General features: G+C 53.8%; 1 protein-coding gene across 2 annotated transcripts in view; it reads left to right on the plus strand.

The window, feature by feature from the left end:
* The first annotated feature begins 1,032 nt into the window (after nt 1-1,032).
* Nucleotides 1,033-23,276, plus strand: part of UPF2 (UPF2 regulator of nonsense mediated mRNA decay) — a 30,732-nt gene continuing 8,488 nt past the window's right edge. Inside the window, exons 1-19 of one of the 2 annotated variants that reach the window (XM_078871315.1) lie at nt 1,033-1,556; nt 2,667-2,995; nt 4,244-5,026; nt 5,895-6,055; nt 7,548-7,733; nt 9,732-9,908; nt 10,621-10,724; nt 11,141-11,226; nt 13,567-13,675; nt 14,289-14,402; nt 17,650-17,766; nt 18,002-18,187; nt 18,934-19,137; nt 19,571-19,846; nt 20,144-20,327; nt 20,884-21,047; nt 21,161-21,259; nt 21,399-21,497; nt 22,612-22,797. In XM_078871315.1, the coding sequence (XP_078727441.1) occupies nt 2,673-2,995; nt 4,244-5,026; nt 5,895-6,055; nt 7,548-7,733; nt 9,732-9,908; nt 10,621-10,724; nt 11,141-11,226; nt 13,567-13,675; nt 14,289-14,402; nt 17,650-17,766; nt 18,002-18,187; nt 18,934-19,137; nt 19,571-19,846; nt 20,144-20,327; nt 20,884-21,047; nt 21,161-21,259; nt 21,399-21,497; nt 22,612-22,797 (3,558 nt within the window). In that variant the 5' untranslated portion in view covers nt 1,033-1,556; nt 2,667-2,672. Of the gene's footprint in view, nt 1,557-2,666; nt 2,996-4,243; nt 5,027-5,894; nt 6,056-7,547; nt 7,734-9,731; nt 9,909-10,620; nt 10,725-11,140; nt 11,227-13,566; nt 13,676-14,288; nt 14,403-17,649; nt 17,767-18,001; nt 18,188-18,933; nt 19,138-19,570; nt 19,847-20,143; nt 20,328-20,883; nt 21,048-21,160; nt 21,260-21,395; nt 21,498-22,611; nt 22,798-23,276 lie in introns of both variants that reach the window. The other variant, XM_078871314.1, reaches the window with a different exon arrangement.

A 23,276-nucleotide genomic window follows, 5' to 3' on the forward strand; every position in this document is an offset into this window, starting at 1 on the left:
AGGTGTGGACTCGAGTCATGTGACTTGGACTCGAGTCAGACTCGAGTCATGAATTTAATGACTTGCGACTCGACTTGGACTTGCATAACAATGACTTTGTCCCACCTATGAGATGTGGACTCGAGTCATGTGACTTGGACTCGAGTCAGACTCGAGTCATGAATTTAATGACTTGCGACTCGACTTGGACTTGCATAACAATGACTTTGTCCCACCTCTGGTGATCACCTATGAAGGCCGGCACTGCACACGAGGGAAGGTGGGTGGATGGCCAGCACCACGCCTGACCGCCGTTGTCTCCCCAGTGGCGATGTTTACACACCGCACCAGGTACTTATTTGAGGCTGAGTCGACCTAGGGGAGGCCCAGGACCGGTTCAGATAATCGCCACTTGCGTTGGTCGTGAGCGGGAATCGAACTCGGGTTGCCGGGTTCATAGCGCAGCGCGATAACTGCGACACTACCGCTCCCCACAAAAACACCGCCAGTGACACAACAACAACACACACCACAACACGTGGAGTTTAGTCCACACACGGACACACAGGGGGGCAGGCAGACACACAGGGGGGAGCAGGCAGACACACGGACACACAGTGGGAGCAGGCAGACACACGGACACACACGGGGGAGCAGGCAGACACAGGGGGGAGCAGGCAGACACACAGACACACACGGGGGGGGGGGGCAGGCAGACACACGGACACACAGGGTGGAGCAGACAGACACACAGACACACAGTGGAGTAGGCAGACACACGGACACACAGGGGGGAGCAGGCAGACACACAGGGGGGAGCAGGCAGACACACGGACACACACGGGGGGGGGGGGGCAGGCAGACACACGGACACACACGGGGGAGCAGGCAGACACACAGGGGGGAGCAGGCAGACACACGGACACACACGGGGGGGGGGGGCAGGCAGACACACGGACATACACGGGGGAGCAGGCAGACACACAGGGGGGAGCAGGCAGACACACGGACACACACGGGGGGGGGGGGGCAGGCAGACACACGGACACACACGGGGGAGCAGGCAGACACACGGACACACAGGGTGGAGCAGACAGACACACAGACACACAGTGGAGTAGGCAGACACACGGACACACAGGGGGGAGCAGGCAGACACACGGACACACACTGGGGGAGCAGGCAGACACACGGACACACACGGGTTGGAGGCGGGCAGCTCCACGAGGCACGGAGCCGTTGTCGGCACAGGGGGCGCTGCTCACCCGGACTCAGTTTACCTTCAGACCCCGAAGCCCTTGGCGGGAGCGGGTCCAGGCTACGGCGAGACGAGGAGAACGGAGTCCGAGGAGGGGACACGGGGACAAGGACGAGGGGAGGAATAGCGGGGAGCGACGTCTGGGACACAGGCCCTGGTGGCCATCCGCGAGTCCCACCCCCCCCCCCTGAATCGCGCCAGCCATTGCCCGAGACGCGTGCAGGGAAGGCGACACCGCCGCTAGGCAACGCGGGAGGGCCCGAGGCCGTGTGGCCAACTAGGCCCCAACCGACATGCGTTAAACATCTCACGCAGCCAGGTGAGGGTGGTGAGTGAGTGACTTGTTAATCAGAGGGGCGGTGTGGTTGTGGTTGTTGTTGTTTATTCCGTGTTTACTGCAGGGTTTGGTTGCCGTGGGTGAGGTGAATGGAAGAGAACACCGCCTTCGCTAACGCGGCAATGGGATGTGCGTAGCGGGTTCATGTTTGTTGTGTGTGTGTGTCTTGACTATGATTTATATCTCTGTTAAGTCTCTCTGTGTCTGTCTTAAGCTTTGTGGTTTGTGTGTGTTTATACTGCCTTTGGTATCTATATCTGGTTTATGTGTGCCCATGTGTATCTTGACTGATTTTGTGTCTATTTAGTGCCAATGTCTACACGTTGTGTGTTGTGGGTTTCTTCTGTTGGTATCTCTGTGTTTAGTATGCCATGTGTGTGTTTTATGTCGTGTATCTGCATAAAGACTGGTCTTGCGTCTGTGTGTATCTTGTGTTTTATGTCGGTGTATCTTGTGTATAATGCGTACGTTCCTTGTATCGGTGGAAGTCACAGTTTGCTGTTTCGGTAAAAATAAGTGTTGGGAAATCGATTACGATGATTGAATAGACATATCCCACTAATGATCAGGTCAAATATTTACACTCACTTCATTTGCCCAATCGATTTTCAATTTGGTGAATTAGGAGTCAGAAATATTTGTGTTTTCAAAAATGGAAATGAAGAAATGTGTTATACCTCTTAGAGAAAACAGCGATTGGCGGTATATCTCCCAGCAAAAAGTAGCAAGGATGAGAGCTGTGACAGGTGGTGCAAGCTGCCTTAGAGTCAGAATGGGATACGACGTGAGACAGAGATAGCAAGTCTGGAGCAGTGTAGCAAGGACAGGTGATGTAAGGCAGTAGTATATCTCCCAGCCTGACGAGTAAAGGACAGGAGATGAGGCAGACGATACATCCCCTGGGACACAAGCACAGAGTACATCTCCTGGCTTAGAAGGTGCACAGATGGAACATGCATTGTGTTATCTCCAGCCAGGGCTTTTGAGCACGGATACGGTGAGCTGGCGAGAGAGGTGGTTGTCTCGGGGTGTTGTGGGCCCAAGCTGCTGCCTGTGTTGTGGATGTGAGCTCCTTGCCCTGTGCTTTGACAGAGGACGATGCCTGGTGAACAGCAGCAGCAAAGCGCGGGGTCGGACGTGGAGAGCGTGAGGACCCCGGGCCGGCCCAAGGAGAAGTCGAGCGGTGGGGCCGGCACCGACAAGGCACGGGGAGCGCGCCCGCGCCTTACGGACGATGAAAAACGCAAGCGGCTTGACGAGGAGAAGCGGCGCAAGGAGGAGGAAGAGGAGAAGAAGAAGCTGGAAGAGGAGGAGCGGGTGAGGGCTGAGCAAGAGGAACTGCAGAAGGTGGAGGAGGAGCGGAAGATGGCGGAGTTGGAGAGCCAGCGGAAAGAAGAGGAGAAGGCGGCCGCTGCACAGAAGTGAGATGCCTGGACCTCCTGGGCCCAGCCCATTTGCATGAGAGATTATGCATTTGTTGCTTGTAATTAGCGGCTTTTGGCTAATCATCGAACAACGTCGGTCACTGGATTGCGTGCTGTCACTTGCGGTTCTGCGACCGTCTGGAACGCTCTTCCTTCCGATATTAGGAAGCCACTGGGAGATATGCATTTTAAATCTAAATTGAAAACTAATTTTGTAAGAACTGTTTAGTTTGTTGTCCCCCGCACCTCCGATTTGCACAATTGGCTACGTACGGTGAGAAAGAAGTTCAACAAACATAAAAGTCACCCAGAATGCTCTCATTTTTGTCAGAACTTGGGCTGAGCCTTGATAGTGGTTGGATGGGCGACCACGAATAACAGTGCTACATGGCTGCGGGGTTAGGTTCAGCACAGTAGAGGACAGTGCATCAAAATCCATTGTTGGATTGAACTTGTATGCTCCTTTGTCTATGCTCCCCACCTTCGTCATCCCACCCCACGGCTAACATCAGTGGAGAGTAAGAAACGAACCAGGCCTGGGCATTCCCCTTCACCAACCCAGATTGTCCACCGTGGTGGAGTGTTCTCAATCAAAGCACATTAATTAAATACGTGGGAAGGCCTTCAGCCAGCAATGGATTGACAGAGCACTATGAATTATAAATTAGTACCACTTAACCCTATTGGCAGATCGTTGAGGTTGTTCAGGGTGATGAAATTAACGAGGACTTGTTCTTTTTTAACTCGACTGATGTTAGCTGTGCCGTGGGATGATAAAGGTGGGGAGCATCGACAAGGGGAGCACTGGTGCAGAGGTTTGCATGCTGCACTCCGAACCTAAACTAAACAAAAATTTGTTTATTTTATTCCGCGAAATTATTTTTATTTACCAGTGTAAGGCCCACTGAACTATACATCTCTTTTTCAGCAGTGACCTGGCCACAAATGATAGCTCAACAAAGTGGCTTATCATTTAAAATGTGTAGCAGCCAAATACTCTTAAACGCAAAGAAAATACAAACTCCAAATATACAGGCGTCAGGGTTGGGATTGAACACAACTTCCTGTATACCAAGCGAGGCAGTTCACATCTCCTGGCCACCTGAGTTTCAATAGCGATTATCCGAACTGGTCTTGTGCTTTCCCGAGCTGAACTCAGCCTCAAATGTTTGCCTGGTGTGATGTGTAAACATGTGCCCCAACAGTCTGTTAAAGGCTATACCGGGGGATCTTTGTCTTTGTCAGGGAAATTGAAGAAGCACGGCAGCTGCAGGCCGAGATGCAGGAGCGCTGCACGTGGAAGCAGGAGCAGCGGGTGCTGAACCAGGCGGCGCACGAGAACCGGCCCGAGGAGGGCTTCTTCGGCCGCCTCGACTCGAGCCTCAAGAAGAACACGGCATTTGTGAAGAAACTGCGCACGCTCACGGAGCAGCAGCGCGACTCAGTCTCGTCCGACTTCAACTCGCTCAACCTCAGCAAGTACATCGGCGAGGCGGTGTCCGCCCTCGTCGAGGCCCGGCTCAAGACGTCGGACGTCGGCTGCGCTGTGCATGTGTGCTCGCTCTTCCACCGCCGCTACGCCGAGTTCGCGCCGCTGCTGCTGCAGGCGTGGCGCCGGCACCTGGAGGCGCGCAAGGACGACCGCGCGGCGGCGAGCATCGGCAAGCTGCGCACCGACCTGCGCTTCATCGCCGACCTGACGACCATCGCCATCTTCTCAGACCGCGAGGGCCTGTCGCTCCTTTACGAGCAGCTGAAGATGATCGTAGCGGCCGACCGTGAGACGCACGCGCACATCTCCGTGGTGATCAGCTTCTGTCGGCACTGCGGCGAGGACGTGGTGGGCTTGGTGCCTCGCAAGGCCCGGCTGCTGCTGGAGAGACACGGCACCTGCATGCCGCGCAGCGAGATCTTCGGGCCCGAGAAGCAGCAGCCGTTCGTGGTGCTGCTGCGCGACTACTTCAGCTCGCTCTCCCGCCAGCTCAAGAAGGACCACCGCGAGTTGCAGAACCTCGAAAGGCAGAACCGGTACTGTATAATATCGATTTTTATGCAGTTGCGGAGCTGGGACATTCTATTATTTACGTAATCGATTGCCGTTTGTCGGTTCGATTACTTGGTGAACCGGATAAGGCAAAAAATAGTGCTTTGCCCACGTATGCCGCTGTACGGACAGTGATGGGCTGGGCTCAGTGACATCTTCGGAATCGTCGGCCATTTAAATCTGAAAGACGAAGGTGGCTGAGCACGATGTTTGTCATACCACCTCCTTGTATGCGTCCTGGCTTTAATAGGTTCCAACAAACAGCAATAACACCGCCAGTTGATATAGTGAAGGCGATATGGTCTTTATTGTGTGTGTGTATCTTCTCGTGTGTGTGTGTGTGTACGTGTATCTAAGTATTTGCTCGTTTGTGTGTTTGTGAGAGAAGTTGGGAGCGGTAGTGTAGCAGTTTATGCTGCGCTACAAACCCGGTGACCCGACTTCGATTCCTGCTCACGGTCAACACCAGTGATGATTATCTGAACAGCTCAAGGGCCTCCCTAGGTCGACTCGGCCCCAAATCAGTACTGGGTGTAGTGTGTAAACATCACCACTGGGGAGACAAAGGCGGCCGAGCATGGTGTTGGCCACCCACCCCCTCATGTGCCGTGCCAGTCTTTATAGGTGCTTGTGAACAGCACTTGCTCCAACAGTCTGTTCAGACTATACGGGGAATCTTTGTTTGTGTGAGAGAAAGTTTGCTTATTTGTGTGTTCGGAAGTGCTTGCATTTGCTCGCACGTTTGCTTGTGCGTGTGTCTGCTCATGCGTCTGCTCATACGTCGTTACTTGCGCGTGCCTCGTGCGTGCGCACACCTCGTACGCGCCGCGTGTGCCGGCGTTGCTCTTGCAGGAGGATCCTGCACACCAAGGGGGAACTCAGCGAGGAGCGGCACAAGCAGCACGAGGAGTGCGCCGTCTCCTACCAGAAGCTGCTGGTCAGCACGCAGAGCCTGGCCGAGCTGCTCGACGAGACCATGCCTGACCTTCCCGAGGACAAGTCCGCTCAAGAGGGTGGGTGACCGCAGGCCCCCGCCGCCGCCCTCCACATTCTCGCATCACTTTTTCCACAACCGCTGAGCCAACTGGGCTCATCCCGTCGAGCCAACTGAGTTCGGCCCAACGAGCCGTGGTTCTCGCGGCAGTCCTCCCGGACTGACCCTCGGTGACAGGTGCCTTGTGATTATTAAAGTCGGTCTGACTGCGGAAACATTTACGATGTCACTGGATTAGCACTGAATCGGGAATGGGGGTTCTTTACGTTTCTCATTTCAGTGTTATGGCGGTGTTTGTGGAAAAACCACACGGCGGAAAATGTACAGGAACAATGTATATTTAGCGAATTAATTCCTCTTAAGACCTATGGTGCAGTGGTTCAGGCACCGCGCTATTAAACCGGCGAACTAAATTCGATTCCTGGCCATGGCTATCATCAGTGGCGAGTGATATCTGAACTGGTCCTAGCCCCCCCAACACCCTCTTCCACTTCGTGATCCCACGTTGACCGGAGTGATGAAGTATAGTCAAACAACACGGCAGGCGGACGGATGCTTTCATTCAGCAATGAATTTATTTATTTTACATCTAAATGCAACCACAAAGGGGGCTTTCTTAATGTGTGAATTATTTTTTCAAGTAAATGAATCAGAGAGGAAAAGAGAGAGTCCTGAGACTGGACTTGAATCAGGGCAAGAAACCAATAGCACAGTTCCCAAACTAAAGTATTTTTAATTTACAAGGTAAGGCCTACTGGGCTATTTAGCAATTTTTCAGAAGTGATCAGGCCGCAAATGATAGCAGAACGACGTGGATTTTCACATGGGAATTTATAGCAGCTAAATAATCTAAACGCATGTTTATAAATGTGGAGGGAAAAACCGGAGCACCCGGAGAAAAATCCATGCGACCACGGGGAGAACGTGCAAACTCCAAATATACAGCATCAGGGTTGGGATCGAACCCACAACCTCCTGCCTACTAGATGAGGTAGTTAACATCTCGCCACCGTGTAACCCCAGTGGTCTGGAGTAAGGGAGATCCAGACCGCAGGGTCAACAGAGGCAAATGGGCGACCTCCCACTGAGCGAAGGTTGACTGGGGGCTTCGACAGAAAGCCTTGGTTGCTAGAGCAGAATGTTTATGGGGAGGGGGGGCGAGTTGAGTGAAATGGGAGGGGAGAGGTAGGCAGGGGTGAGTCTGTGGAGCATTTTAAAAGACAGTGAATGCGATCTTGAAATATATCCAGGATTGGATTGGGAGCCAGTTTGAGTGATTGGAATATCAAGGTGTTGTCACCCGGTAGTGGCATTTTCAATATACCGGAGTTAGTAGGTGAGGGATTTGGTGAGGGATTTGGCAAGGCCATGGAGGAGAGAATTGTAGTAGTCGCGTCCGGATGTGATGAAGGTTTGCATGAGGTTTGGGAGTTTCACAAATCCCGCCAGGGTCCACCAAGCGTTGCCTCTAAAGCGCCAGATCACGGGTGTGCATCGCCTCTGTTCCTCAGACCAGGGCATGGGGATTGACCTCTTCACTCCGGGCCGGGCCGGCGAGCTGGAGCTGGAGGGTGGCCTGTGGGAGGACGAGGACTCGCGCTCCTTCTACGAGAGCCTCATCGACCTGAAGGCGTTCGTGCCGGCCATTCTGTTCAAGGACAGCGAGAAAACGGGCCCGCTGCAGGGCAAGGACGCCGGTGAGGGCGCGGAACGGGGAACCACGCGCCATGACGTTCACGCACACCCCGAGAAACACATAGAACTCAACGCATTCGTTAATAACACTGTGGCCATAAAATAATTGTATATAATTGGGGATGTTTGGGCAATGGCCATTCTTCATATATTTTAAGTAAATTGCTATTTACGTGGAATGAAGAAGGACCATTGCCTGGAAAGCCACCTAATCTATATTTTCTGTTTGTTAAGACAACATACAGTACTCTCGACGAATGTGTTGGGTTTTTTTGTTATTTGTGCTTGTATACGACTGTCAACGCAGCAGCATCACCAAATGATTTATCCGAAAACAACATCACTCTTAATCGTGAGTACGCTTGGTGTTCACGCTATTCTTATAGCACGAGGCCATCATGACGAAAGTGCAATGCTTTACAGGCCGGTATCTTCTGCCAGTAGGGGCCGATGTTGCTTTGTGGTTTTGCCCATTTGCAGACATTTTTTTCCGTATGTCAGCAAATTTTTATTGTGATGCCGGGACACACATTGCAGCACACTTTTTCCGACTGATGTCGCGAGCTCTTTCACATCCGCCGTGGAGCGTACCTGTTCTTCCGCTCCGGTGACCGTGTTAAGATTCCGGACACATTGTTTGAGAATAGTTATCGCACTTACGATACGCACGTTGAATTGTACAACGCGATACGATTTGGATTTTTATATCGTGTCTGTGACTTCTTCTAGAGGTGCCTTGCAGAATTGGGGCGTGTGATTTTGATGCAAGGTTCATCGGTTGTCAAATTAACTTCGAAGTTACAGTCGGGCATGTCGTTATAATAATTTATAATAATTACATTTATATAGCGCTTTTCATAAAATATCTCAAAGCGCTGTACAGGACACAGCAGCAGCAGACACTCAGCATAAAAATAATATTATAAATACGTTTTAAGAATTATTTACTAAAGGAACTAAAAGTTTAATAAGCAGAAATGTATAAATAGGTTTTAAGGCACATTTTTAAAATGTCCACATACTCAAAGATTGCTGATGTCTCGTGGAAGAGCGTTCCATAGACTGAAACCCCGACCTGGGAATGCAGAGATCTGCATCATGCCCAGATTTTCAGGACCTTGGGACATGTGGGTGCAGCATGTCCACGATGTAGGCTGGGGCAAGATGGTTCACTGCTTTGTAAGTTAATATGATTTTAAACTGTGTTCTATCCATTGCAGGGAGGCCAAAACGGGTGTAATATGATGTGAAGAAGGTGTTCCGGTTAACACCCTCGCAGCCGCATTCTGAACATACTGCAAATTGATCAGCACCTCCTTAGCCACGCCAGGGAGTAAGACATTACAATAGTCTACGTGAGATGAGATGAAGGCATGGACCAGCTTTTCTGCATCTGAGGCAGAGAGAAGGGATCGGATATGGGAGATATTCCAAAGATGGAAACCTGAAGTCTTTGATCTTTTTAATATGAACCTTGTAATTTTTTATTGGGCGATGCAGTTCTCTCACTCGGCCACAGTACTAGAAAAATACCCGTTGCTAAAATTCAGTAACACCATTACAGGAGAAATCGAAAACAGTGCACAAACATAATCTTAATAAAGTAAATTTGTAATGTTGGCTTCTACAAATTACTTTTAAAACCATTTAAAGTACAACTATGTAACAGAAACAAAACAGATTCAGCACGATTATTGCACGCAGTATGTCGAACTATTTTCGCACTGTACGTAGCTAATCATGCTAATCGGAGGTGCGGGGGAAGGACAACAAACTTAATACAAAAAGCAGTTCCAAAGAGTTTTCAAACAAATGTAAAAGTCCATTGCTCCAGTAGGTTCCTAATATCGGAAGGAAGAGCGTTCCAGACGGCTGCAGGAGGGCACATGAAAGCGCGCAATGCAGTCTTTGTTCGATGGTTAGCTAAAAGCCGCTGCTGCGAGGATGACCGCAGTTCGCGTGATGTAAACAGACGAGGGTGTTTGCCGTGGCGTGAGCAGAGCTGAGCGGGATGAGTGGCGCCGAGGAGCTGGAGCGAGAGCTCGAGACGCTGGAGATCCTGGCCGAGGAGGCCGAGGTGGCGGCAGTGACTACAGACGACGATGCCTCGACGATGGGAGCCGGGCCAGAGGATGAGGTGGAGGACCCCGTCGACAAGCTCCTCAAGGATGATCCCGGTGCGTACGGTACTGCTAAATGTAGATTGTAGTGGTTAGCGTTATGATGCTGCGCTACGAACCCGGTCACCAGAGTTCGATTCCCCATAATGGCCAACACCTGTGACGATTATTTGAACTGGTCCTGCTCCTCCCCTAGGTCGACTCGGCATCAAACGAGTAGCTGGTTCGGTGTGTAAACATCGCCGCTCAGGAAACAAAGGCGACCAGGCGTGGTGTTGGCCACCCACCCTCTCGTGTGCCGTGCCGTCCTTCATAGCTGCTCTCTAAGAGCACTTGTTTCTACAGTCTATCAAGGCTATACAGGGGATCTTTGTCTTTGGTGTACATGTGGGGAGCAATAACACAGTGGTTAGCGCACTGCTACGAACTCGGCGGCCCGAATTCGATTCCCACGCACAGCCGATATTGGTGACAAATATCGAAACCGGTCCTGAGCCTCCCCTACCTAGGTCGACTCAACGTTAAATGTGTACCTGGTGCGGTGTTTAAACATCAGTACTGGGGTGACAAAGGCAGCACGCTGTGATGTTGACCACACCTCCCGGCGCTGTATGGCCTTAACAGGTGCTCGCTTACAACACGAGCTCCAACAGTCTGTATATGGCTGTACGGGGATCTTTGTTGAGTTGGTACACGCGTGTGTTTGTTTGCGAGTGTGCGTGCACGTATGTACATGTGCTGAGAGCCCGTGCGTGTGGCAATTCTGCAGAGCCGGAGGACGAGGAGGCGAGTGTGGCGAGCCACCTTCGTATGATCGTGGAGGCCTTCCTCCAGCAGCTTCTCAACTGCGTCAATCGGGACCTCATAGACAAGGTACAACGTACTGCTGCGCATGCTGCGAGAGGACCGTGCGTCCGCGCCCAACGCACGCACGGTCCCCTCGGATCTCCGGGTTCGTGGCTCGATGTGTCAAAGACCCCCCCCCCCCAACCACTATGCCTGAGGTCAACAACTTATGAGTGAAACATATTAACGGCAAATGACTTTGTTGAACCCAATGCAATAGATACGGATGGCACTCAAAAAGTGACTGAATATTGGTGTAGTGGTACAACACAACTGCAACACCTCATGGCCCAGGCAGAGAGAGAGGGGAGGGGCTGCCCCAGCGGAGAGAGAGGGGAGGGGCTGCCCCAGTGGAGTGATAGGGGAGGGGCTGCCCCATTACAGTGAGAGGCGAGGGACCGCCCCAGCATGCCGTGCAGCTGACTTGTGTTTGTTGTTTGCAGGCAGCGACCGATTTCTGCATGAACATGAACACCAAGGCAAACCGGCGCAAGCTGGTGCGGGCACTGTTCAGCGTGCCACGGCAGAGGTTAGTCGCACCAGCGCTGGGGTTCACCCGTCCACCCCACCATCCCCCGATCCACTGCTGCGACCATGCAGTCCACACGTAGCCACGCGGGAACATTTACCGAAGGCCACGACCTGTGCCCTTAGAACGGGGTTTTGCAACTGGCCGCCCACAAGGCCATATGTGGCCCGTGAAGGACCTTTTGAGTTTCCCCCCAAACTATAGCCTGCTGGGAGCTATCTCTTGCTTAAACATAGATGTAGATTAGTGAGATGAAAGTGAGGTTAAGAGAGCTGGCGGCGAGAGATGCAGATTATCGCTCGCGTATGAACCTTGTGACTTGTTGCCACGTGACGTCGTGATATGTAGTCACATGGCTCGCCAGCAGTTTCCAATTGTATTATGTTGGCTGCTGGAAAATATAGCTGAAGGACCCTGCCCTGATTTTCGTTTTCAGTGGGCATATCATTACGGTGTTGGCTGTGGCGTGGCACAAACCCCCCCCCTACGCCACGTGGTTACATTCCACGGGGAGTGGCGCTCCCTAGGGGCAGATCTGAACTAAATCTCATGAAACACGGGTGCGCGTGGGGAGGCTTAATTCTACTAGAGGAGGTCGGTGTGACCGGTGGCCACCAGGGGGCACCAGCTGCATTTGCTCAGTCGTTTGCGACGCGCGGTGGTGGCAGAAAAACTTCACAAACGCTGCTCTGACGCCTCCACTGGCTCCACACCCCAGAGCCGCCCTTCCCCGCCCCCCACCTCGTGTGGGGCAGGCGGTGTTCATGCCGGGCATTCGCTCTTCTTGGTGCCACGCGCGGTGTTTTGGAGAAGGCTGCAATGTTTGTTCATTTTGCGTGCAGCGTACCGGGGCGCGGAGCAGGGCGCGGTCATTAAATTGGTGCCAGAACTGCCTTGGCGATTTGCTTTCAAGTGAGGTTTATGAAGATTTCACAAGAGACCTGGCCGTGCGCGGCGGGCGTGGTTGCTTGCGAAAGGCGCGCGCGAATGTTCCTGACAGCACAGAAGAGAGGGAGCCTCTCTCTCTCTCACCGTGGTGGGGAGAGAGAGAGAGGAGGCATTGACATTGGATGTCTTCTCACACGTTTGCCCGAGAGTGGCTCGTGAGAGGTGGTGCACAGTTCATCGTTTACGTTTTTCCGTGTACGTTTCTCCGTGTCATCGTTCCAAAACTAACACGGAAGACATGCCGTGGTCATGGCGCCGACATTTGCAATAACAATATTTGCTTATCGCACAAACAGCGACTACGCAGTTTGTTTGAACGCCTCCAATAACGCTGATGTTTGTATTTTCGTGTTTGCATGTGGGTTCATTTTCTCTCTCTGTTTTACTTGTTGCACATTTTCCAGCGTCATGGGGCTCCTGTATTGTTGGACTAAAAATAAAAACCCCGACTCATCAGTGCGGTAATCCCACCCCCTGCTAATCCACCGCTCCTGAGCGACAGTCCACGCCACGTGCGTTAATCCACGAGCGTCCGTGATGTTTCCCAGCCAGCCCCGGGTGGCACGGTGGGTTCGCGAGGTCTTGTCAGGTGCGTTGTCGATGCTGCGTCAATGCCAGGTTCAGTGGCTTAGTCTGATTATCGTACTGTATGTCAAAAAAATTAATCCAGAAAATTTCCAGCTCTCAATTCGGAAAAAATGTTGGTTCGATTGCCTTGTGACAAATAGAGCAAAGTGCACTAGACGGTACGGTCACCAACGGGTGAGGGTATGAGCCATTCAAAAGGGATCTCAGAATGTCATCTGGCGGAGGCTGATTTCTCACGTGCGGGGCTGATGATACTTTGCTCTCAGTGACAGATGCCCAAATTGTATTGTTATTCTGTCACGTGACATGCGGCCCATAATTCAATGGGCATTTGGAAATGTTTTGTTATATATGAATAGGCCAGGAGGGTTTTGTCACTGGGAAGTGGTACGCTCACACTCCAGCACCCCCCTCCCCCCCTCTGCCACCTTGTGATCCGACAGCATTGGGGCTTTCTCTGTACAAATCGCATCCCGTGCGAAATCGATGTAAGCCGAGAAAAGACACTCGGTAAATAAACAGATCCAGTGTTTGAGGAGAGGATTTTCCTACACAGAATGCCTGCTAATAGCCACTCCAACAACAACCATCTCGGCAAACTTAGCAGAGAGAGACGTGGCTTGCTAAACGTGTGTGTGTGTGTGTGGCCCGGTCGGTGATTGACCATGTTTGTGGATTGTGGTGGGTGACTGTGTATATGCATGCCTCCCGGTGTGTGCGGGTGTCCGTGTGTGTGTGTGACCCGGTGGGTAACTCCCAACGTGTCCGTGTGTGTGTGGCCGCCACGGTCTGGCCCCCCTCCAGGCTGGACCTGCTGCCGTTTTTCGGTCGCCTCGTGGCCACGCTGCACCCGTGCATGCCGGACGTGGCGGAGGACCTGACCTCGATGCTCAAGAGCGACTTCAAGTTCCACGTGCGTTGCTGCTGCTGCCCTTCGCGCCAGCGGCACAGCCGGGAGGGGCCGCGATGAGTAGCCCCACAGCTCTCCCAAAACAATTCGGGACACGACGCACAGTGGAGCCCCCATTGTGGGTTTACGTGCGTGCGTGCGTACGTACGTACGTACACGCGTGCGTACGTGCATGCAGGGCTTCGCACGTGCGTGTGGAGTGGTGGTGCAGTGGTTAGTGCACCGCGCTGCTAACTCAGTGACCCAAGTTCGAATCCCTCTCACAGCCAACATTGGTGACGAGTATCTGAACTGGTTCTGGGTCTCCTGTAGGTAGATTCAGCCTTAAATGAGTACCTGGTGTGGTGTATTAACATCAGCACTGGAGAGACGTATGCTGCAAGGAATGGTGCTGGCCACCCACCCCTTAGTGTGCCAGGCTGGCCTTAATAGGTGATTGCTGACATACCTTGCCCTAACAGTCTATGAAAGGCCGTATGGGGGATCTTTGTCCCTGTATGCACACCACTCCCCACTCCCTCTTCTAACGTGCTGGCATCCGTCGGTGTTCTTTAACAGTGCTTACTCCAGCAGTCTTTCTAGGCTATATGGGGAATCTTTGTCTTTGTTGTGGCAGGTGCGGAAGAAGGACCAGATAAACATCGAGACGAAGAACAAGACAGTGCGCTTCATCGGGGAGCTCACTAAGTTCCGCATGTTTCCCAGCAACGAGACCCTCTATTGCCTCAAGGTGGGGACCAGAGCAGCTTGTACTGTACCACACGCACCACACGCACCGCACGCACACACACCACAAACCTGTACCACACACACCACACGCACACACACCACAAACCATGCACATACCCCAAACCTGTACCACACACACCACACCACACACACCACAAACCAGTACCACACAAACCGTGCACATACCCCAAACCTGTACTACACACACACACACACACCTCAAACCTGTACCACACACACCACACACACCACAAACCAGTACCACACACACCACATGCACACACACCACAAACCTGTACCACACAAACCATGCACATACCCCAAACCTGTACCACACACACCACACACACACACACCCCAAACCTGTACCACACACACCACACACACACCACACACACCGCAAACCAGTACCACACACACCACACACATACCCCAAACCTGTACCACACACACCACACACACACACCCAAACCTGTACCACACACACACCACAAACCAGTATCACACAAACCACACACATACCCCAAACCTGTACAACACACACGAAAGACAAAGATCCCCCGTATAGCCTTTAACAGACTGTTGGGGCAAGTGCTGTTAGCGAGCACGGCACATGAGGTTGATGGGTGGGCAGCATCACGCCCAACCACACACACATAACCCAAACCTGTACACCACACTACAAACACATACCTCAAGCCAATACCACACATCACATGCCACTAACACATACCTCTAGCCAATACCACATCCCACACACACTTACCCCGATCCTGTCTCACACTCTAAACTTGTACCACACATCACACACAGAACACATAGCCCAAGCCTGTCTCACATCCCCACATCAACAAGTCTGCATCACATGTCACAGATGCATGCCGCACACCCCACAGCCCACATCCCAAACCTTTGCTAAATCTCACACCTCTAGCCCATTCGATCCCCCACATCCCACATTCCACATTCAAACTCGTCCTCCAGCTTACAACCCACACCCGAAGCCTGTTCCACACCGCATCTACGCCACACCGCACGCGTGATGTACCACCCCGTACGCATGTATGTAGATTGCGTGCGCGCGTGTGGTACCAGTTGCCTGAGCATCATAACTATCGTGTGGGGCCTATGTCGGGCTCCATCAGGGTGCGCGGTCTAGGCCCGGTAAGGGTTACACAAAGCACACGGCGAGCGCGTGCGGGAGGAATGCACCGTGCTGGCGGACGGCCATGGCGCGGCCAGCGTGCGTGCGGCAGTGATTAAGTGCACCGGCTGAGAAAACGCGGTGCAGGTGTTCAAACACTGTTTGACCGACACGGGCAAAAGCGGGGGGAGCTTTGGTGGTTTGGTAGAGGTGGGGGGCGCGGGGGGCGCGGTGGCTCGGCCATTGGACAGGAAGACCACAGTCGTCATCTTGAGCGCCATAGCTGACATGAGCACCGAGCGTTCTCGACGCGTCTGGGTTCCTGCCGCTTTCCGGGCAGAGCAGCGCTCGCGTGTCTGCGCGCGCACGTGCGGCGAGTGAGTGGACTGTCCGTGAGTGGGGGCCATGCCGCAGCTGCGCCGATGTCCGATCGCAGAAGTCGGGGAGAATTAGCAATGTTGGCTACGTGCATTGCGAAAGAAGTTCAGCATACATACAGCCAAACCCCGTAGAGTTTCCAGAGCAGGTTGAACTCTCCCTCAACTACGTTGTGTATATACATCTACCGCTTTTTTGTCAGTCCTCTTCCAGATGAGGGCCTCCCCCACCCCCCACCACAGCTTGCGGGTCATGGGGTTTGTTTGACCATACTTCGCCGTGCAGGCCAGTGCGAGTTGGTGAACGCGGGAAGCTTAGAGGTCGGAGCAATTAATTACAGAACAGCAGTGCTGCAGTGCGGGTTCCCACGTAGCCCCGCAAGCCCTATGATGACCTGTTTGTGCGTGTAGTCAAACACGCTCCGGGCTCAATCCCCATCCGTCTTAGCGTTCGAGGTCTGACGAAATCGGCACGTTTTTGGTGAATTGGTCACAGGTCCAGCATATTATTTGTAATTAATTCATCCAGGAAAGCCGTACTGACTCACCAGACAGTTTTTTTTCCTGCTATTACTTTGGAATGTTTAGCCAATTCCTTTTTAAATAAAGGAGTATTTTGCTGCATGTGGTAGGAATCTGGAATGTCTGTAAAGAGGATAACAATTAAATATCCCCACAGCAGCTCTTCTCTGCAGCTGCTCAACGCTGACGTAACCAGGTCTCCCGCGACTAAAGATACGTTGCCTCTCAATAGACCCTTTACCAGGATGTGAACCCAGGGGTCTCAACAGTTGATGGCTCAGAGCTCTGACCTCTGAAAGGTTCACTTTGCAACCCCTTACCTGGTTTATAAATAACAGACACATTAAACAAAAAGGACACGCACGAATGTTTACTGAAATGCAGCAGCAGCAGCCATGCGTGGCTGTCAGGGGCACTCGGTAAAAAAACAAAGTTGGAGAACCCACTGCCTTGGGGGGAATGGAAAATGAAGCCCTGTTTGTAAAAACGTGACGGTTAAACATTACACCAGCAGCGCGTTAGCGTGTGGAATTTAAATTGGAGCGTTTTTGTCCAATGTGACTCAAGTCAGTGAAGCGGAGATCTCCGTGGCTCGTGGAAGGGGGCGCTTGCCCTTGCTGGCAGTACGCCGAGGGGCACTGCGGGCGCTGATAACGAAAGCCCGTCGCACTGCCGAAAGTGTTGGCTGACGAGTGACCGCTACAGGCGGCGGGGTCGGGGGAAGGGTGCACGGACGCACCCCAGATGCGTTCGGTGTAAATTGGAAAACTTTATCCTCTTTCGGCAGAGAGATTCTGCGCCCATACAAGCCGAAGTGTCTAGATGCCCCGTGTGGGCACGGATACATTCGGACCGTCATTTTGAGTTCCTCCGGGTGTCATGGTCCATCGTCCTTAGCCAGACCTGCTAGATAAGCCTCATGTTTGCATCGTCGAGTGCGATGAACCGTGAGCAGAAGGTTGAGCGTGAGCGTCCCCTTGGGCGAGTTTGGTCGCAGGTTTTGGTGCAAATGGGAATTAATTTGAATGAACTTTGTGGTTAAAAAAACATCCACTTGTCCTGGTGTGAAACGCCACATTCTGTTCAAATGATGTAACTTGGTTTCCTGGTGTTGCGTGAATAGCCCATGCTCGGGCTATAGTAATGTCCGGGCATGCCTGTGCATGCGTGCGTGCTTGCGTGTGTCTGTGCATGCATGCGTGCAGATGCTGCTGTCGGACTTTTCGCACCACCACATCGAGATGGCGTGCACGCTGCTGGAGACGTGCGGCCGCTTCCTCTTCCGCTCGCCCGACACGCACCTGCGCACCAACGTGCTGCTGGTGGGTATTGCCCCCTTGCCCCACCACCCGATCACTCCCTTGCAAGCTGCCTCGCCCGCTCGCTCGCCCACTCGCTCTCCCGTTTCCTCGCCCGCTCCCTCTCCCGCCTCGTTGTCCGCTGGCTTGTTCTCACACGCCAGCTCACTCCCTCGCTCGTTCGTCTGCCCACTCACCCACTTGCTCCACCACCGCACAACCGCTTCTCGCGCTCCACGTTCCCCCCCCCCCCCCATAGGAGCAAATGATGCGCAAGAAGCAGGCCATGCCGCTGGACGAGCGCTACATCACGACGGTGGAAAACGCGTACTACCACTGCAACCCGCCCGTGGTGGAGCGCACTGTGCAGCAGGCCCGCCCACCTGTGCATGAGTACGTGCGCCGCCTGCTCTACAAGGACCTGTCCAAGGTCACCACCGAGCGGGTGAGCGGTTCGCCCCGTTCGTCCGTGTGTCCTTCAGTCCACGTGTCAGTCTATCCGCCCATTCCTTCATCTGTCTAACTGTCAGTCCGTCCGTCCATCGACTCCACCTTGAGCTGCTGTGGTGTCTGGGTTTTAACGACAACCACACCGCAAAACAATCCGAACAATGCTCTCTGGTTCTTTCGGTAAAGTCACGTAGATATAAAAAATAATAAAAGAAACACGACGTTTCGGTCGCAACACAAGCGTCCGTCATCACCTGAAGTTGGGACCGAAACGTCGTGTTTCTTTTATTATTTTTTATATCTACGTGACTTTACCGAAAGAATATGGATTCCTGCAGTCACGAAAACTTCAAATCAAAATCTAACAATCTCTATAAATCATCATAAACCTGTTAAGTGCGTGCAAGCTGGATTTTTTTTTTAAACAGTTATACACGCAGAATGTGTGATGTCTAAACAGCAATATGCATGATTGTAACCCATAGGATCGTTCTTCCCACCATGCCTCGCATGTCCCATGGCATCGCCGCTCAACCGTGTATAATCCACAACAGCCTTGTGTTATAGACCATTGGGATTAGGAATTGTGTCTGTATTATTTTAGGCGGCCGTAGGACAACGCAAAGCGTTGCATGGGGAGGTGAGTATGGCGGGCGCGTACAGATTACGGGCGCCACCTCACCTCATGGCGCTCACCTGTGCCCGCGTGGCCCCCCGTGCCCCGCGTGCCGGTAAGAGCAGGTGCTGCGTCAGATGCGCAAGCTGGCATGGGGGGACCCCGAGGTGAAGCGGTACGCCACCAAGTGCCTGGTGAGCGTGTGGAACGTCAAGTACAACAACATCCACTGCGTGGCCAACCTGCTGGCGGGCCTGGTGCCCTTCCAGGAGGACTTGGGCGTGCACACAGTGGACGCGGTGCTGGAGGACATCCGCCTTGGAATGGAGGTGCGTTTGTTCATTCAGCGGCCGCGCTGGCGGCAAAGGCGGCGCGAGAATAAAGCCTGGGCGAGTCACGAGCGATCGTTGGGAGGGTCGTCCATCGGGATGTTTTGCCGGTTCCTGTTTAACGCGTGACTTTGTGAGGCTCGTTCTCCTGCAGCGGGGGTGGGGGGGGGGGGTGTCACATTAACGCTCGTAAAGATGACTCAAAATTTATCAAAAGGTTTCCCAAAACTTGGTGATTCATTGGCAAAGCCATGGAGCAACATCGCCCCCCTACTGGTAGACTAATGCCCATATGCCAGCCAGTGTAGGGTTCACCTCACGCCACACAGGGACAGCTGCCACCAGGGGGTTCCCTACCACGCCGCGTGGGAGGCCCAGTGTCGGTATTCAAGCACCGAGCGACACTTTGCTGCCGCTCTTCTTCCCCGGCCAGATCAACCATCCCAAGTTCAACCAACGCCGCATCAGCAGCGCCAAGTTCCTGGGCGAGCTCTACAACTACCGCATGGTGGAGTCGGCCGTGGTGTTCCGCACGCTCTACTCGTTCCTCACGTTTGGCGTGGGCCCCGACGGCGTGCCGGGGGCCCTCGACCCGCCCGACAGCCTCTTCCGCATCCGCCTCGTGTGCACGCTGCTCGACACGTGTGGCCAGTATTTCAACCGCGGCTCCAGCAAGCGCAAGCTCGACTGCTTCCTCCTCTACTTCCAGGTCCGTGCGGGGGGTGGTGGTGAGGCGCTGTTGGGGATGCGTGGGGTGCTGAGTGTGTGTGTGAGTTGCAGGGAATGTGTGCTTGTGTCTTGTTGGGGCATGTGGTTGTAGCCGGGGATGTGTGCGTGTTTGGGTGTGTGGTTGTAGTGTTCGCGCTTGGTGAGCGGGTATAGTGAGGGTGTGCGGTGTTCTGAAACACAAGTGTGGTTGTGGCGTACGTGAGCGCGGTTTGGATTTGCGGCCTGCGAAACGATCAGTAAAATATACGCTCGTTTCCACTCACCTACACGCACGCAGCGCTACGTGTGGTGGAAAAAGACCCAGGAGATCTGGACCGCGACCAGCCCATTCCCCATCGACGTCGACTACCTAATCTCCGACACGCTGGAGTTGCTGCGGCCCAAGTTCCGGCTGTGCGCATCGCTCGAGGAGGCCATGGGGCAGCTGGCAGAGCTGGAGAGGGAGTACCGCTCCAAGCTCGGTGGGTTCCCCTGCTCCACCGTGGCCCTTGCGAGGAGGCCCCCTTGCGGTGGGCCCTGGCGAGGGCCCGGCACGGAACGTCTGTTGCTCACTCCGGGCTTCTTGCGACTGCTTACACACTGATGGGAGAAACTTCTTCATCAGCAGCAGCAACGATGATCAATCCACTGCTGGATGAAGGTCTCAACCATCTGTCACCATCATCGCTCATGGTCTTGCGTTATATATCATTCTATCCAACGCCTGTAAGTGAGTTGCTTTCATCACGTGTTCCCTCCTGTGGCTGAAAATTCAACGTTCGCCTTGACTACGGAACATTAACCATTCGAGCGACGCATCTTAACGCAAGCCCACTTACTTTTCTTAACAGTCAATGAAATGCCTCTAACTTTGCATATGTTCTGTAAGCCATCTGTCCCTCTCTCCGTCTCGCTGGGTGCTCGAGTTCCCAGCATGCAGCTGGAGTCGTCGTTGAGCTCGACGGGCGCGTCGTCCGTTCCGTTCACGTTTTACAACCAACCGCGCCTCGTGCTCTCGCGCGCTCTCGCTGTCTCAAGGGCTGGACGGCGGCGGCGGCAAGACTAGTGGCTCGGACGTGCTGGGGGGATCGTCATCTGGGGTGGCCGACGAAGAGGACGACGACGATGATGAGGAGGAGGAAGGAGCGGAGACGGAGGAGCAGTCGGCTAACGAGAGCGACGCTAACGACCAAGACGATGAGGTAAGGGAGGAGGGGCGATGTTGCTCGCGGTGAAGGTGGAGTGTTACTGGGTGGCGGCACTTTGTGTGCCCCGCACCTACAGGGGATCCACACGAGCTGATGTTGTGTTGCAGGACGGGACGGATGAGGAGGAGGACGAGGATGACGAGGAGGAGAACACGGATTACATGACGGATTCCAACAAGGAGAACGACACCGACGAGGATGGAGGGGTAAGGCCTGAGTGTGGTCCCTCGCACAACGCTTACACACGTGGCATGCGCACCTCTCATACAGCCACTCACACGCATTGCGAACCCATCTGACCCCACGACCCCCCCGACCCCCCCCCCCCTACCGCGTGGGCAGCAGGTGACAATGAAGGACGGTGGGGGGCTGAAGCGCGTCGCGTGCGCCGAGGATGATGAATTTATCTCGGCCTTCGACAAGATGATGGTGGAGAATATGCAGGTGAGGACGCCCGGCCGGTTCGCCTGCCCACCCGCCCGCTCGCCTGCCACCTGAAATCAATCCCCGAGCCCACGCCAGGTTTTTCACTTGCCTGGCACCGCCCGAGGTGGCAGAACTCGGGTGATAGAAACGGTCGTTATCAATCAGTGCGGATGTTGCCACACCACATCAGGTACTTGTTTAGGGCTGAGTCGACCTACAGGAGGCTAGTTCTAATATCACACTCGTCACTGATGTTAGCCAACAACTGCGCCACATCTGCACCCACTCTTTATACACATGCCACCAGCTCGTCTACCAACATGAAGGTCTCTTGCAAGGGAGACCTGGGATGCAAATAGTGAGGCCGCTGGACAACATACGAATATCCCAGTGCATGAAAACAAAACTGCACAGTCTTAAAAATCACGAGAAGAAAAATCCAGGATTAAAAATAAATACGAATGAATGATCTGCGCACGAGCTGCAAACGAGTGAACAGACTTGGCCTTGAGATAGAGACCACGCGCGTGAGTGTGCGGCATGGGCGAGAGACGCCGCCCGGTGATCGGCGATGCGGGAGCCACAGGCTGCCGTGCCAAGCGCTGCATAGCACCAAAGGAACCGTAGAAAAAGTGGCCGCAGCCTCGCACAGAGGGGGGGCGGCCTTTGTGCCAAGGCCAGGTGTGCGTGTGCCCAGGGCCCTCGTCGTGAACGTGGGGGCCGTGCGTGCTGTCTCACTAGCCGCCGCACCAGCTCGGTGTCGAAAGCCGCCACTTGCTAACAGATGGGCAATTGTGCAGCGGTGCCGCGACTGGGCTCATTTAATACACGCCTTTTAACGAGTCCCTAACCTCGACGTATTTGTAAAAACCGTGAGTGTTTGTGTGTCGTGGAGAATTGGCAGCGTGTACGTTAGAGGCTTGCGCTCTGTCTCAATAGCGGTAAGGCGACACGTTCAATTCCCGGTTAAAGATCGTGTAGCTGGCGCCCAGTCAGCCGTGTTTGGCGTGGGCCTTGGCCAGTACCGCTTGTGCGCGTGCGTACGCACGACCGCCGGCACATTGGTGCCGTCGGGCCTTGCCGGCGCGCCTGACCGTGGCAACGCCGTGTGTGTGTGTGTGCGTGAGAGCAGCAGCGGAGCAGCGAAGCGGTGAAAGTGCACCAGCTGGACGTGGCCATCCCACTCGGCCTGCGCGGGCAGGTCAAGCCTGGCCAGGCGGCGCCCGGAGAACCGGCGCTCGAGGGCGACACCACGAGCTGTCAGGACATCGGCACCATGCAGTTCGTCATGCTCACCCGGCGCGGCAACAAGCAGCAGGTGCGGTCGAGCGAGCAGGGCCATGTCCACACGCGTACAAACGGCAACCGCCAGGCTAGGTGCAAGGTCCATACATGTGTGCGCTCACATACACACACACACACACGGGAATTCCAGCAGGCATCTGGCATACGTGCATTCATCCACACGCATGCGTGCGCTCACAGCTAAACGCACGCACCTGCACACGCAGACACACATACGCGCGCAGACATTGGTGCAACTGTGTATATGGACACACACACACACAGACCCCCAATAAGCCTTATCGACTATTGACACACAAGTAGGCAGCCTGGCCACCATCTCCCTGGTGTTTACACACCGTAACCAAGTACTCTTTTAAGATTGAGTTGACCTAGAGGAAACCCAGTAATCAAACCCAGGTGGCTGGAATTATAGTGCAGTACATACCGCACTGTGCCATCGCTCCACAAATATTGCTTGCATGCACCCACCCTCACCCACACTCTCTCACA

This window comes from Lampetra fluviatilis, chromosome 32 (assembly GCF_964198595.1).
Source record: "Lampetra fluviatilis chromosome 32, kcLamFluv1.1, whole genome shotgun sequence".
Taxonomy (NCBI): Eukaryota; Metazoa; Chordata; class Hyperoartia; order Petromyzontiformes; family Petromyzontidae; genus Lampetra; species Lampetra fluviatilis.